This window comes from Ranitomeya variabilis, chromosome 2 (genome assembly GCF_051348905.1).
Source record: "Ranitomeya variabilis isolate aRanVar5 chromosome 2, aRanVar5.hap1, whole genome shotgun sequence".
Lineage (NCBI taxonomy): Eukaryota > Metazoa > Chordata > Amphibia > Anura > Dendrobatidae > Ranitomeya > Ranitomeya variabilis.
Window position 1 is genome coordinate 639,451,818 of NC_135233.1, and position 17,034 is coordinate 639,468,851.

At 50.2% G+C, this 17,034-nt stretch overlaps 1 protein-coding gene across 2 annotated transcripts in view; it reads left to right on the plus strand.

Moving 5' to 3' along the window:
* The window catches only part of LOC143807495 (adenylosuccinate synthetase isozyme 2), a 95,732-nt gene that overhangs the window by 42,330 nt on the left and 36,368 nt on the right, over positions 1–17,034 (plus strand). For both annotated transcript variants that reach the window (XM_077289108.1, XM_077289109.1), the window contains exons 8-9: positions 767–848; positions 4,959–5,085. In XM_077289108.1, the coding sequence (XP_077145223.1) occupies positions 767–848; positions 4,959–5,085 (209 nt within the window). The remainder of the gene's footprint in view (positions 1–766; positions 849–4,958; positions 5,086–17,034) is intronic.

Sequence of the window (17,034 nt, forward strand, 5' to 3'; positions counted from 1 at the left end):
ACACTTTCAAATGACAGCGGGTCACTTGTGTCAGCTGATGGGAATTCACCTAAAATCAGCTGCCACTAATAACAGCAAGCGCAGGAGCGGCAGATGGGAGTACTCATCTGCCGCTCCTGTGCTGTAAATAAATAATAAAAAAGGCGTGGGTTCCCCTGTATTTTTGCTAACCAGGCAAAACTCGCAGCTCGGGGCTGCAACCCTCAGCTGTCAGCTTCAGCAAGGTTGGTTATCAAGAATAGTGGGGTCCCCACGCTGTTTTTTCAATTATTTAAATTAAAAAAGTGTGGGGTCCCCCCAATTTTTGTCAACCAACCTTGCTAAAGCAGACAGTTGGGGGCTAGTATTCTCAGGCTGGTAGTGGGCAATAGGTATTGCCACCTCCTAAAAAATAGTAGCCCGCAGCTGCCCAGAAAAGGCACATCTATTAGATGCGCCAATTCTGGTGCTTTGCCCGGCTCTTCCCACTTGGGCTGTAGCTGTGGCAAGTGGGGTTCATATTTGTGGGTTTGATGTCACCTTTGTATTGTCCGGTGACATCAAGCCCACGGCTTAGTAATAGAGGCAGGTCCCCGCCTGCTGACACTAACCATGGCAGAGACTTGGCAGTCACTGTCACTGGGCGGAAAGAAGCTGCTGGCATTTCAGAGACAAACATACATGGCTGAGATCATACATGCATCACCTGTCATGTTCCCTTTTTTAAATATTTTTTTGGAAGTTTTTGGTAATGAGGTGTTTTTTGTTTTTTCTCGCCTTTTGATAGATTTGAATTTCTGGCTAAGCAGTACAAATCTATGTACCCTTCATTAGAAATCAACATTGAAGGAGAACTTAAAAAGCTTAAGGTATTTCAGTTTTCTCTGATATAGCTTGTTAATTATGTCTAATACCATATGTTTATAAGTACAATGAAATGCAACAAGGGTAATGCTGTAGATAAGCCCACTATGTAACCTGAAGGATAAGAAAAACAAGTTAGATTACTCACCCAGGGGCAGTCCCGTTGTGCTCCGGTCCGATTGGTGTCGCGGTCTGCGTCCAGCGCCTCCCATCTTCATAAATGGCACCCTCTTCTTTGCTTCCTGACGTGGCTCCGGCGCAGGCGTACTTTATCTGCCCTGATGAGGGTAGAGCAAAGTACTGCAGTGCGCAGGTGCTGGGCCTCTCTGACCTTTCCCGGCGCCTGCGCACTGCAGTACTTTAAGCTGCCCTCAACAGGGCAGACAAAGTACGCCTGCGACGGAGCCATGACAGGAAGCAAAGAGGACATCATCGTATGAAGATGGGAGGACCCGGACCGCGACTCTTATCCGACCGGACCGCACCGGAACCGCCCCTGGGTGAGTATAATCTAACTTGTTTTTCTTTCAGGTTACATCAGGGAGCTTATCTACAGCATTACAGAATGCTGTAGATAAGCCCCTGATGGCAGTGGCCTTAACTTATAGGCCTAAAATGGGGTGACAGATTCCCTTTAATCTTTTAGTCAGTGTCTATGGTTATAGAAATAAAATTATAAGCATTACAGCAGTTTTTAAACTTTTCTTGACAAAGGCATAAAGTTTATACGATTACTCAATCTTTACAGTGTTGACCTATTATTTTTTAAGACTTCTGTAATTTTACCCCAGCACGCTGGACATCAGCTGCTGGCCCAAAGCCTGACTGATGGAAATACATACCATATATACTCGAGTATAAGCCGACCTCCCCCCCCCCCCCCCCCCCCTAATTTTGCCACAAAAAACTGGGAAAACTTAATGACTCGAGTATAAGCCTAGGGTGGAAAATGCAGTAGCTACCGGTAAATGTCAAAAATAAAAATAGATACCAATAAAAGTAAAATTAATTGACACATCATAAGTGTTTTTGAATATCCATATTGAATCAGGAGCCCCATATAATGCTCCATACAGTTCATTATGGCCCCATAAGATGCTCCATATACAAATATGCCCCATATAATGTTCCATGCAGTTCTTTATGGCCCCATAAGATGCCCCATATAATGCTCCATGCAGTTATGGCCCCATATAATGCTCCATATAATGCTCCATGCAGTTATGGACCCATAGATGCCCCATATAATGCTCCATGCAGTTATGGCCCCATAGATGCTCCATATAATGCTCCATGCAGTTATAGCCCCATATATTGCTCCAAGCAGTTCTTTATGGCCCCATAGACGCTCCATATAACATTGTGCCACATGTAATGTAATGCTGCTGCTGCACTAAAAAAAAGACACCTTTCGTTGCTGCTCCTCAGCGTCCCGTCTCTCCGCACTGACTGTTCAGGGCAGAGGGCGGTGCACAAACTATTACGTCATCACGCCCTCTGACCTGAACAGTCACTGCAGAGGACGCTGAAGACGGAGCTTCGGTGGGACGAGGGAAGGTAAATATACTCTCCTACTCCCGGCGCTCCTGACGCGGTCCCTGCATGTCCCACGGTGTATGGCGCGGCAGCTTCTTCCTGTAGTGAGCGGTCACATGGTACCGCTCATTACAGTAATGAATATGCGCCTCCACCCCTATGGGCGTGGAGTCCATATTCATAACTTTAATGAGCGGTACCACGTGACCACTGAAGAGGGGAAGAACTTGAAGCTGCCGCGCCGAACACTGTGGGACATGCGGGGACCGCGTCAGGAGCGCCAGGAGTAGGTGAGTATTTGACAGGCGTCGCTCCCCCTCACCCACTTTCAGCCCCTTTTTTTGGGCTGAAAATCTCGGCTTATACTCGAGTATATATGGTATGTTCCACCAGTTTTACTGTAGAGATGCAGAAGTATGAAACATGTAGTTTTCTTCACGCCTATGCAGGAACGTATCTGCACCAAAATGGTATCATTATAAATGTCAGCTCAGCACGCAAAAATAAGCCCTCACCCAACCTGAGATCATGAAAAATGGGTATCGGAAAATGGCGCAATTTTTTTTTCACCACTTAGATAAAAAAATAACCTAGACATGTTTGGTGTCTATGAACTCGTAATGACCTGGAGAATCATAGTGGTAGGTCAGTTTTATCATTTAGTGAACCTAGCAAAAAAGCCAAACAAAAAATATGGGTTTGCACTTTTTTTTGCAATTTCACCGCACTTGGAATTTTTTTCCTGTTTTCTAGTACATGACATGCTAAAACCAATAGTGTCATTTAAAAATACAGCTCATCCTGCAAAAAAGAAGTCCTCACATGGCCATATTAATGGAAAATAAAAAAGTTATGGCTCTGGGAAGAAGGGGAGTGAAAAACGAAAATACTCCTGGTGATGAAGAGGTTAAATGGGAAATCGGATTTTTTTTTTTTTTTTGCGGTCGCCGTTAATAATGGCGATCGCAACACTGGTGTCAATAAAAATCATGTTCTCTGGGTCTTGGCAACCCCCCCAGGTAACAGAGACCCCCGGAGAAAGTCTGATATTTCTATATCTATACATTTATTTCTCAGAACCGTTAAAAAGTGGCCCTGAGGCATAAGTACCCTAAATTGCTGCTGTTAAAAGGCGTCTCGGTAGTCGTTAAGGGGTGAAACTACTTAAATAAAAAAAAACATACATCGTTTGTATCTGCAAACTTGTAGTGACCAGGAGAATTATAATGGCAGGTCAGTTTTAGCAATTACTGAACATGGTAAAGGAAAAAAAAAAAAATTGTGGAATTGCACTATTGCAAAGTTCACCGCACAATATGGTAAAATCAATGGTGTCATTCAAAAGTACAACTTGTCCTGCAAAAAATAAGCCCTCACACGGCCTTAGGCTTCTTTCACACTAGCGTCGGGCTCGGCCCGTCGCAGTGCGTCGGGCCGAGGTCCCCGACGCTAGCGTTGTCCCCGCCGCACAACGGGGGCAGCGGATGCATTTTTCCAGCGCATCCGCTGCCCCATTGTGAGGTGCGGGGAGGTGGGGGCGGAGTTCTGGCGGAGTTCCGGCCGCGCATGCGCGGTCGGAAAAAGCGGACCGTCGTGAGCAAAAAACGTTACATGTAGCGTTTTTTGCTCCCGACGGTCCGCCACTGCACGACGCATTCGTCGCACGACGGGTGCGACGTGTGTCAATCCGTCACAATGCGTCGCTTCATGTTAATCAATGGCGAAAAAACACCTTTGCAGGATGCGTTTTTTCGGCAAAACGACGCATTGTGACGGAATGCAGTTAACGCTAGTGTGAAAGTAGCCTTATTGACAAAAAATAAAAAAAGAATAACAAAGTTATAGTTCTGATTAGACGGGGAGCAAAGGGTGGGGGGGACGTCTGGGAGCTGACGGGGTCAGAGCTATGTTGTCTTTTAAGACAAAAGATGTTTATGTATGATTTTTTTTTTTTTTTGTAAACGAAGACCTCAGTATTCGGGTTAGGCTACTTTCACACTAGCGTTGTTGGCTGTACGTCGCAATGCGTCGTTTATGAGAAAAAACGCATCCTGCAAAGTTGTCTGCAGGATGCATTTTTCCCCCATAGACTAACATTAGCGACGCATTGCGAGGCAGTGCCACACGTCGCAACCGTCGTGCGACGGTTGCGTCGTGTTTTGGCGGACCGCCACCTCAAAAAACGTTACATGTAACATGGCCGAAACTCCGCCCCCTCCTCCCCGGACCTTACAATGAAGCAGCGGAAGCGTCTTAAGACAGCTTCCGCTGCCAACGTCGGGCATTTTCTTCACAGTATGCGTTGGTACGTCGGGCCGACGCTTGTGTGAAAGCAGCCTTAATTTGCCTTTTTAGCACTATATGATAAATAAGTGCGTTTTGGGTTGCAGTTTGGGCACTTTGTGTAAAAACGTTCAACATCACTGTTACAGGTAATGCTTTAGTACGGTGCAAAAGCATGCCTAATCACAGCACCTTGACAAATGCAAACAGGACAGTATTGGCACTATAGATGTATTTGTTGTACCATAGACACATTGTAAAAACTAGCTTAACTTTTTTTTTTTAAATTCTATAAGGACTATGCTGAAAAAGTAAGACCCATGGTGAAGGATGGTGTTTACTTTCTACATGAAGCGATTCACAGCACTCCAAAGAAAATTTTGGTGGAAGGCGCGAATGCAGCACTCCTGGATATTGACTTTGGTGAGTAGTTTATATTGTTAGGTTATGTTCACACATTGCATTTTTCTGCATTTTTGCTGCATTTTTATTGCTGCGTTTTTGTTGTCTCTTGTGCAAGGTTGATAAAGTTTAGTACCTCCAAAAAAAAAAAAAGCATGATTTAACTTGCATTGTTTATTTTACACCAGAAATTCAGCAAAAAATTATACTTGCATTGTTTGCGGTGTTTTTGCACATATTTCTTTCTATGGGTGAAAAAACGCTGCAAATACGCTGAAAGAATTAACATGCTGCAGTTTGCATGAGATTTATGAAATCTTGTGCTTTGCTGGTACTGTAAAACATAGCTTAAAATTTGCATTTAAAAAACGCAGCAAAAGGGCAACTTGTGAACATGTCCGAAAGCAGAAGTCCAAGATTTTTCCTTCATGGGTTTAAGGTTGAAAAAATACACCATTCTATTATGTTCAAACATGTTGATCCATAATACAGTAAGAACCACTTGAGTATTTACCCCATATTAGGGGAATAAATTCCCTGCTCCACGCATGACAGTTGTACAAGTTCCATGGAGCAACATCCCATCACAGTATATAGTTTGTTCAAGAAGGGTATCTGGGCCCTCCTTGACTGTGTTTTTTTTTTTTTTTTTTTTTTTTTTAGTGAATTGACCATTATGTCATCATATGGCAGAGTTCCATAGTCTCACTTCGCTTACAGTAAAGAATCTGCGTCTGTGATTATTAAAACCTTTTTTTCCTGTAGACGTAGAGGATGTCACTTTTTCATCATTACAAGCCTAGGTGTAAAGAGGATTGTGAATTTTTGAAAGAACAGTACAGAAATCTATGAATATTGAAATAAAATCGCCTTTAAGCCTTGTTTTTCAAAACTGAATAACCCCAAGTCTAATGACTAGTGTTGAGCGATACTTTCCGGTATCGGAAAGTATCGGCCGATACCGTCAAAATATCGGATCTAATCCGATACCGATACCCGATCCCAATGCAAGTCAATGGGACGAAAATATCGGAATTAAAATAAACCCTTTATAAACTTGTAGGTTCATTCTACATGAAGGAAAACAACTAAGAATAATGTAGGATGTATTGGGGGACGTGGCGGAGACATTAAAGGCACAGAGGTTTAGCCCAATGTAATAGAATAGCAGGATTTTGGTTTTTTTTATGACGTTCGGCGGTAGAAAGATTTTGACTATGTTAATTTTTTTTTTATTTTGTCAGATATTGATGTTTCACTACTTCCACGCCCTTCACCTTCTTTTTTACTTCTCCCACACTTTCTTCTTATCCTCATCATCAGCTTCTTTGACATCAACTTCTTCACCTTATTCATCTTCTTCTTCATCTTCTACCTATTATTTTTTTTGGTTACATTGTTCATATTCTTTTTATTTTACTATTATCTTCATCATTTTCTACTTCTTCATCATATTCTTATTTGTGACAGGCATTCCCGTAGTTATCTATAAAAGTTTGAAGATTACACCTTCCGTTCTGCCTGTCACAAAAGAGTTACATTTGTCCGCGTTCAGTTTGGCCTGCAGCATCAGGCTTTATCCAGGGGCACCACGAGGAGGAACGGACTCACCCCCATACACTGCTTAGTCTTCTTCTGCTTATAATTTAGATAATATCTTTTGCTCTGATATTTATTGTTATGCTTAATGTTCTTCTGCTCTTTGTTCTGCAGCCTCTTGTTCTTCTGCTTCTCGGTCTTCCAGGTCGTCGTCGTCTCCAGGGTCGTCGTCTCCAGGGTCGTCGTCTCCAGGGTCGTCGTCTCCAGGGTCGTCGTCTCCAGGGTCGTCGTCTCCAGGGTCGTCGTCTCCAGGGTCGTCGTCTCCAGGGTCGTCGTCTCCTGGGTCGTCGTGATCGGGGTGGTCTTCAGGGTCATCGTCTCCAGGGTCGTCGTCATCACGGTGGTTGTCGTCTCTGGTGTCGTCGTCATCTTAGGGGTGGTCTTCCGGGTCATCGTGTTTAGTCTCTTGAACTTGGAAATGTAGCAGAAGGTACAAGAAGGCTGAGAAAATGCCGAGAACCAGCTGATGGAACTGGAACTCGGATGGCTACCCGAAGGTCCAAGAGCCAATGGAACTACCGAGGACCAGCTGACGTTACTGGAACCCGGTTACTAAGCAGGAGGTACCCGTGCCTGAAAGCACTACCAAGGACCACCTGACGTTGGTGGAACTCGGATACCCAGAGGGAGGCACCTAAGCCAAAGGCTCTGCCCGGAACCAGCTGACGGTACTGGAACCAGGATGGGGAGCAGAAGGTACAAGAGCAAAAGACACTGCCGAGAACCAGCTGACGGTGCTGGAACCCGGATGGGTAGCCGAAGGTCCAAGAGCCAATGGAACTACCGAGGACCAGCTGACGTTACTGGAACCCGGTTACTAAGCAGGAGGTACCCGTGCCTGAAAGCACTACCAAGGACCACCTGACGTTGGTGGAACTCGGATACCCAGAGGGAGGCACCTAAGCCAAAGGCTCTGCCCAGAACCAGCTGACGGTACTGGAACCAGGATGGGGAGCAGAAGGTACAAGAGCAAGTGTCTGCGTGGCTTTTGCAGGACACGATGCCGGCTGCACAGCAGGGGAACAGCTGGCGGTGCTGAACCCCACTGACACATTGGCTGGTGTTTTTCTCTGTGCAGCTAGCAGTACCGGGCCCCAACTGGCGGTGTTAGAGCCCGGGGTCAGCAGGAGGAGGAGCAGGAGGAGGAGCAAGGGGGAGGGGAGTGTAGGCCGAAGCCTGCACTGGCGGCAGCTTTGGGTCTGTTGTGCCTGCGTGGCGGTCGCAGGACACGTTGCCGGCTACACAGCAGGGGAACAGCTGGCGGTGCTGAACCCCACTGACACATTGGCGAGGTGTTTGGCTCTGTGCAGCCAGCACTTCCGGACAGCAACTAGCGTTGTTGGAGCCCGGGCTCTGCCGGTGGAGCAGAGTGTAGGCCGAAGCCTACTTGAACCGATTTCAAAGGTAACCTTTAACCCCCCCTCAGGGGTTACAAACTAGAAGAGCCACAGCTTATGCAGCAGTAATGCTGCAAAAGTCAAAGGTTGCTCTTTTAATTTTGCTCCTTGCACACGCTGAAAGGAACACGTATAACATTTAGGCCCTTACACAGTCAAACTGATTTTGAGGCGTGAGTTCCCTTCGTAAAGAGACGCAGCACAGCTGGCAAAAATGCCACCTTGGTGCTTGGCGCGGCCTCCTGAGCATCGTTATTTGTTGCACAGGAGTCTGCGCTGTCGTGTTATCCCTTGGCCTTGCGCTGTTAGCGCTGCCCATCCTCTGACATCATGTAATGTCGGCCGTTGCAGTTTGCGATGACCATGAATCCCAGCCCCGCAGTGTCTTAACATTGTTAAAACACTGCGGGGCTGGGATTCATGGCCTGGTGCAGTACATATGTTCGCCTCTCGCTTGGTTTCTTACACCCGCTTCAGACTATGCGGCGTCAGCTGATCCCTTATCGCATGCCACGGCCATGAAGCCGCACAGTCCGAAGAAGGCGGAAGGAGATGAGGGACAGGCGAAGAAATGCACCGTTCATGCCCATCAATCACACCCTCGCAGTCCCAATAAATAAGACACCGAGGGGCGTTGTGTGGGTCAGGGCGGCCGCAGAGGCGCAGGCAGCCAAACAATGATGCCAGAAGACGGGCAGCGCTACCAAGGAGCTTGTTGCGTGTCAATACAAAGGAAAATCACACCTGAGGGACGTTTTAATGGTCGCAGAGGACTCATTTTAGACGTGTTCAGTTCCCCATGGGCAAGGAGAATACGTTTCTGAGCCACCTTGCACACATGCAGCATTACTGTCGTACAAGGTGGCTGTAAAACGTAGAAACACCTGGGGGAGGGGGGACAGGTTTCCTTCAATTTCAGTTCTTGTGTCTGCGTGGCTTTTGCAGGACACGATGCCGGCTACACAGCAGGGGAACAGCTGGCGGTGCTGAACCCCACTGACACATTGGCTGGTGTTTTTCTCTGTGCAGCTAGCAGTACCGGGCCCTAACTGGCGGTGTTGGAGCCCAGGGTCAGCAGGAGGAGGAGAGGGAGCAGAGTGTAGGCCGAAGCCTGCACTGGAGCAAGTTGAAAGGGAAACTTTAACCCCCCCCCAGGCGTTTGTAGCTGAAAGAGCCATCGTGTAGAGCACTAATGCTGGAAAAGGTAAACTTAGCTCTTTTAATTATGGTCCTTGCACATGCTGAACCTAACACTTATGAAAAGTGTCCCCTCCTACCGTGATACCGTCCGGTAGGTGGAACTTTCCTTTGTGATGTGACGCAGCACAGCCGTCATTCTTACCCCCTTGGCGCCGTGCGCCGCCTCCTCAGTGTTGTTTGAATCAGTCCCGGAGCCTGCGCTGTTAGGTTAGCCCTTGGCCATGCACACATTTTGCGCTGCCCGTCTTCTGACATCATTTGGTGTCAGGCTGGCTGCGCCTGTGCCGCCGCGCTGGCCGAGATCCCGCCTCGTACTGTCTTCTGATTTCATCCCACTGTGGGCCTGAGATCCGTGGCCATGCGCAGTGCATATCCTCGCCTCTCACTCCCCTCCCTACGGCTTCTTCAGACTGTGCGGTGTCACGGCCGTGGCATGCTATTAGGGACCAGCTGACACCGCACAGTTTGAAGAAGCCGTAGGGAGATGAGTGAGAGGTGGAGGTTCAGATATGCACTGCGCATGTCCATGGATCTCAGGCCCCCAGTGGGATGAAATCAGAAGACAGTACGAGGCGGGATCTCGGCCAGCGCGGCCGCACAGGCGCAGCCAGCCTGACACCAAATGATGTCAGAAGACGGGCAGCGCAAAATGTGTGCATGGCCAAGGGCTAACCTAACAGCGCAGGCTCCGGGACTGATTCAAACAACGCTGAGGAGGCGGCGCACGGCGCCAAGGGGGTAAGAATGACGGCTGTGCTGCGTCACATCACAAAGGAAAGTTCCACCGACCGGACGGTATCACGGTAGGAGGGGACACTTTTCATAAGTGTTGGGTTCAGCATGTGCAAGGAGCACCACGAAAAGAGGCACTTTTTCCCTTTGCATCATTACTGCTGCACAAGGTGGCTCCTTCAGTAACAAACGCCTGGGGGGGGGGGACAGGTTCCTTTAAATTTAACTTGTTGTGCCTGCGTGGCGGTCGCAGTACACGTTGCCGTATACACAGCAGGGGAACAGCTGACGTTACTGAACCCCAATAACAGAGGAGCGACTGTCGGGACTGTGCGGACAGCACTTCTGGACGGCAACTAGCGGTGTTGGAGCCCAGGGACAGGTGGAGGAGGAGGAGGTAGGAGGGATTGCCACACACACAGCAGGGGAACAGCTGACGTTACTGAACCCCAATAACAGAGGAGGGACTGTCGGGACTGTGCGGACAGCACTTCTGGACGGCAACTAGCGGTGTTGGAGCCCAGGGACAGGTGGAGGAGGAGGAGGTGGAGGAGGTAGGAGGGATTGCCACACACACAGCAGGGGAACAGCTGACGTTACTGAACCCCAATAACAGAGGAGCGACTGTCGGGACTGTGCGGACAGCATTTCTGGACGGCAACTAGCGGTGTTGGAGCCCAGGGACAGGTGGAGGAGGAGGAGGAGGTGGAGGAGGTAGGAGGGATTGCCACACACACAGCAGGGGAACAGCTGACGTTACTGAACCCCAATAACAGAGGAGGGACTGTCGGGACTGTGCGGACAGCACTACCAGGCAACAACTAGCGGTGTTGGAGCCCAGGGACAGGTGGAGGAGGTGGAGGAGGTAGGAGGGATTGCCACACACACAGCAGGGGAACAGCTGACGTTACTGAACCCCAATAACAGAGGAGGGACTGTCGGGACTGTGCGGACAGCACTTCTGGACGGCAACTAGCGGTGTTGGAGCCCAGGGACAGGTGGAGGTGGAGGAGGTAGGAGGGATTGCCACACACACAGCAGGGGAACAGCTGACGTTACTGAACCCCAATAACAGAGGAGGGACTGTCGGGACTGTGCGGACAGCACTTCTGGACGGCAACTAGCGGTGTTGGAGCCCAGGGACAGGTGGAGGAGGAGGAGGTGGAGGAGGTAGGAGGGATTGCCACACACACAGCAGGGGAACAGCTGACGTTACTGAACCCCAATAACAGAGGAGCGACTGTCGGGACTGTGCGGACAGCACTTCTGGACGGCAACTAGCGGTGTTGGAGCCCAGGGACAGGTGGAGGAGGAGGAGGTGGAGGAGGTAGGAGGGATTGCCACACACACAGCAGGGGAACAGCTGACGTTACTGAACCCCAATAACAGAGGAGGGACTGTCGGGACTGTGCGGACAGCACTTCTGGACGGCAACTAGCGGTGTTGGAGCCCAGGGACAGGTGGAAAAGCAGAGGAACACAATGTAGGCAGAAGCCTGAGAAAGTCGAAAGGGAACCTTTAACCCCCCCCCAAGGCGTTTGTAGCTGAAAGAGCCAGCTTGTGCAGCACAAAAGATGCAAAAGGAAAAGGTGGCTCTTTTCATCATGCTCCTTGCAAACACAGAACTCAACACTTATAAAATGTGTCCCCTGAAACCGTGAAACCGTCCCGGAGGTGGGACTTTCCTTCGTAATATGACGCAGCACAGCCGTCATTCCTCCCCCCCGGGCGCCGCGCCCCGGCTCCTCAGCGTAGTTTGATTCCGTCCCGGAGCCTGCGCTGTTATGTTATCCCTTGGCCAGGCACACTTAGCGCTGCCCATCTTCTGACATCATTTGGTGTCAGGCTGGCTGCGCCTGTGCGGCCGCGCTGGCCGAGAGCCCGCCTCGCAGTGTCTTCTGATTTTATCCCACTGGGGGCCTGGGATCCATGCGCAGTGCATATCCTCGCCTCTCACTCCCCTCCCTACGGCTTCTTAAGACTGTGCGGTGTCACGGCCGTGGCATGCTATTAGGGACCAGCTGACACCGAACAGTCTGAAGAAGCCGTAGGGAGATGAGTGAGAGGTGGAGGTTCAGATATGCACTGCGCATGTCCATGGATCCCAGGCCCCCAGTGGGATTAAATCAGAAGACACTGCGAGGCGGGCCCTCGGCCAGCGCGGCCGCACAGGCGCAGCCATCCTGACACCAAATGATGCCAGAAGACGGGCAGCGCTAAGTGTGCCTGGCCACGGGATAACATAACAGCGCAGGCTCCGGGACGGAATCAAACAACGCTGAGGAGCCGGGGCGCGGCGCCGGGGGGGGAGGAATGACGGCTGTGCTGCGTCATATTACGAAGGAAAGTCCCACCTCCGGGACGGTTTTACGGTATCAGTGGACACATTTTATAAGTGTTAAGTTCTGCGTGTGCAAGGAGCTAAACCAAAATAGCTACCTTTTCCTTGTGCAGCATTACTGCTGCACAAGGAGGCTCTTTCAGTAACAAACGCCTTGGGGGGGGGGGGGGGGGGACAGATTCCCTTACATTTCAGTTGTTGTGTCAGCGTGGCGGTCGCATGACACATTGCCGGCTACACAGCTGGGGATCAGCTGACGTTACTGAAGCCCAATAACACTGGGTCGTATGTTTTGACTGTGCAGACGGCACTTCTGAGCCTCAACTGGCGGTGTTGGAGCCCAGGAATTTAAGTTCGGGTGGTAGAAAGATGAACACAACAGGAGACCTGGATAACGTATACAGTGACCTAATTATTTAATCAGGAGGAGGAGTGGCAAATTCCTGCGAGATCCAGGCCTTGTTCATTTTCAGGAAAGTAAGCCGGTCAACGTTATCGGAGGATAGTCGCATGCGACGGTCAGTTAGTACACCACCTGCAGCACTAAAGACACGTTCCGATAATACACTGGCCGCAGGGCAAGACAGCACCTCCAATGCATACTGGCTTAGCTCTGGCCATGTATCCAGCTTTGAGACCCAAAACTTGAAAGGGGAAGAGCCGTCTGGGAGTACAGCAAGAGGGAAAGACATGTAGTCTGTCACCATCTGACGGAACCGTTGCCTCCTGCTGACTGGAGCCGTCTGTGATGGTGTAGACTTTTGTGGCGGGCACAGAAAACTGTGCCACAGTTGGGCCATACTGGTCTTGCCTTGGGCAGAGGCACTGCTTCTGCTCCCTCTTTGTGCAGAGCCTCCACCACTGCCTGGACGCACTGAGCTGCTTTGGAATGCACTAGCAGCACTTCTCTCAGTTGGAATGGAGAAGATGATGGAATTGACCAGTGTGTCTTGGTACTCCCGCATTTTTCGCTCCCGGTTCAACGGTGTGATGAGGCTTTCTACGTTGTCCCGGTAGCGAGGATCGAGGAGGGTGAACACCCAATAATCAGACATGTTGAGAATGTGGGCGATGCGGCGGTCGTTTCTCAGGCACTGCAGCATGTAATCCACCATGTGCTGCAGACTGCCAACTGCCCAAGAAACGCTGTCCCCTGCTGGAGGCGTGATCTCTGCCTGCTCGTCATCACCCCACCCTCGCTGTACACACTGAGTACTGGACAATTGTGTAACTCCCTCCTCTGGACGGATGTCTTCCTCCTCCATTGACTCCTCCTCATCCTCCTCACAAACTGTCCCCTGCCTACGCGTTTGTGAGGAACCACGTGGCGCTGACTGTCCAGAAGATGATGGAAATGGTGAATCCTCATCCTCCACCTCTTCCACAACATCATCCCTTAGCGCTTGCAGTGATTTTTCAAGCAGGCAGATAAGGGGGACAGTCATGCTGACTAGTGCATCATCTGCACTCGCCATCCGCGTGGAATAATCAAAGGGACGCAAAACCTGGCAGACGTCATTCATAGTGGCCCACTCTGTGGTTGTGAAGTCTGTACGGCGCTGAGTGCGACTTCTTTGCGCCTGAAGCAGCTGGTACTCCATTACAGCTTGCTGCTGCTCACACAACCGCTCCAACATATGTAACGTGGAATTCCACCTGGTAGGTAGGTCACATATGATGCGATGTTCCGGCAGGCGGTGTCGGCGCTGCAGAGCCGCAATGCGCGCTTTTGCCGTGCTGGAACGCCGCAAGTGAGCACACTCTAGGCGGACCTTGTGCAGCAGTGCATCAAGATCCGGATAGTCCCTCAAAAAGCTCTGCACGACCAAATTGAGCACATGTGCCAGACATGGGATGTGAGTGAGGTTGCCGAGGCCCAGAGCTGCCACCAGATTTCGGCCATTATCACACACTACCATGCCTGGCTGGAGATTCGCTGGCACAAACCACACATCGCTCTCCTGCTTGATGGCATTCCAGAGCTCCTGCGCTGTGTGGCTACGATTCCCCAAAAAAATTAATTTCAAGACGGCCTGTTGACGTTTGGCCACGGCTGTGCTCATGTCGGTCGTAACAGGTACACGTTCATCACGGGTCCATGTGGAGGTGGACTGTGACGGCTCCTGCAGCGATGATTCTGAGGAACTGGTGTAAGAGGAGGAGTCAATGCGTACAGAATGGATTCCTGCAATCCTTGGAGTGGGCAGGACACGTCCTGCGCCACTCGCACGGTCTGTACCCGGCTCAACGACATTAACCCAATGGGCAGTGAGGGAAAGGTATCGCCCCTGTCCATGTTGACTGGTCCACGCATCGGTGGTGAGGTGGACCTTGCTACTGACGGCGTTCAGTAGCGCGTGTTTTATGTGTCCCTCCACATGCTTGTGCAGGGCAGGGACGGCTTGCCTGCTGAAGTAAAAGCGGCTGGGCACATTGTACTGTGGGACTGCCAATGACATCAAGTCACGGAAGCTGTCAGTCTCCACCAGCCTGAATGACAGCATTTCCAGTGACAGAAGTTTGGCAATGCCTGCAGTCAGAGCCTGTGCTTGTGGGTGGTTTGACGAGAAAGGCCGCCTTTTCTCCCATGCCTGTACTACCGATGGCTGTAGACTGGGCTGGGAGTGTGTGGATGACTGGGAAAGTGGTGCTGCGGGTGGAATTACAGCGGGTCTCTGGACAACAGGGCCAGAGGTTCTTCCACGGCGATCCTGGGAGGAAGCCGAACCAGCTGCGTGTGAGCTAGAGGAAGAGGCAACACGAGCTGAAGAGGTGGTAGCTGCCGCTGTTGGTTGGCCTAGCTCTTCAGTGTGTTTTTCTAACTCCGCCGGGTGCCTGTTGCGCACATGTTTCCACATGTTGGAGGTATTGAGGTTGCTGACATTTCGACCTCTTTTGACTTTTTGATGACACACCTTGCATCTGACATAGCAAATGTCATCTGCAACTGTGTCAAAAAAGGACCAGGCACTGCAAGTCTTGGGAGCGCCCTTTTTGGCTTTTGGAAGAGACATGCTCCTAACGGGTGCCAAAGCGGAGGCTGCAGGATCCGCAGTCTTCCCCCTCCCTCTCCCTCTTTGGGCCGTACGGGGAATCTCTTCCTCAGAGCTGCTCCCACCACCTTCCTGTCCCTCACACCAAGATGGGTCAAGGACCTCATCATCTACACTACCCTCTGCCCCCAACTGCTCCTCCTGGGTAGTCTCAGCAGCAGAGCACGCACCAGTAAGTGGCACCTGAGTGTCATCATCAGCTGATGCGGCCTGCGATGTGGTGACCGGAGCCACTGGCCCACCCGCCTCTTCAGAGGAAGAGAGAAAAAGCTGTTGGGCATCACTGCACCCTGCCTCTTCTTCCATTTCTCCAATGCTGCTTGGCTGGCCCCCTGTTTCCAAGCCAAGAGATTCAGAGAACAGAAGTAGAGACGGCTCCTGTCCTGGGCTCTCTGTCTGCCTGGGCAATTTGGCAGGTGGTGAAGAGACAGATGGCTGCTCTCCAGTGCTCTGTGTCTGAGAGGATGTGGCACTAATTGAAGTTGATGCATTAGCTGCCATCCATCCGACAACGGCTTCAATTTGGTCTTCACGCAGCAGCGGTGTACGGCGCTCTGACACAAAGCTGCGCATGAATGACTGTTGCCTGGTGAAAGTGGGTGCTGATGAGTCACCGGTGCCCGCAGCAGGCACAGAATCCCCACGTCCCCTCCCTGCTCCGCGCCCACGCCCACGTGCCTTACTCACTGCCTTCTTCATCTTGGTTGACTGATAAAGATAAGCAGAAAAGTACTAACTGTTTTGTGTGCTTATTCCTGAGCAACTCCTCCTAACAGGTATAAGAAACACTAATTTTCTAAAGTGTGGACTAGACTTTAATATGAGCTAATGTGGCCTACACAAATGTAAAGTGGTGTAACTGGTGTGTTTGGTGAACTTTATTATTTATTTATTTTTTTGGGGCTGAACTGACAACGGATAGAGCTGCAGTCACACGGAGACCGTGCAGACAGACGTAAACGGCGCTGCAAGGCCCAAAAACCCTCCTCTACGTTATCCTATGTAGTGTTTTTCCACAAGTTAGCTGGAGACGGGTGGAAAGACACTAATAGGATTTTTTTGAAAAAATGTGCAGCAGCCTGCACTACTTAAAACAAAATGAAAATTGATTTGGCGGTATGACGCAGTGAACAACCCTGAGCTGGAGACAACCAGACTATGGCTGCTCACAGACTACAGGGCGAGCTGCAGTCACACGGAGACCGTGCAGACAGCCGTAAACGGCGCTGCAAGGCCCAAAAACCCTCCTCTACGTTATCCTATGTAGTGTTTTTCCACAAGTTAGCTGGAGACGGGTGGAAAGACACTAATAGGATTTTTTTGAATAAATTAGCAGCAGACTACACTACTTGAAAAAAAAAAAAAAGAACAGTATGAGGCAATGAACCACCCTCCCTGAACTGAATACAACCAGCTATGGATGGCCTATGTGGCTGCACTCAGACTAGAGAGTGGGCTGCACTCACACACACACACACACACACACAGACCTTGCAGATCGCTGTGAAAACAGCGCTACAAGGCAAAAGCAAGGTGAATAGTAGGTGAACACAGCGGTTGCTAAATTAGCCTTTGGAAAGCACAAAGAAGCAAATCGCTATCTCTAAACTGTCCCTCAGTCAGCAAACAGCGTCCTGTCACTAACTGA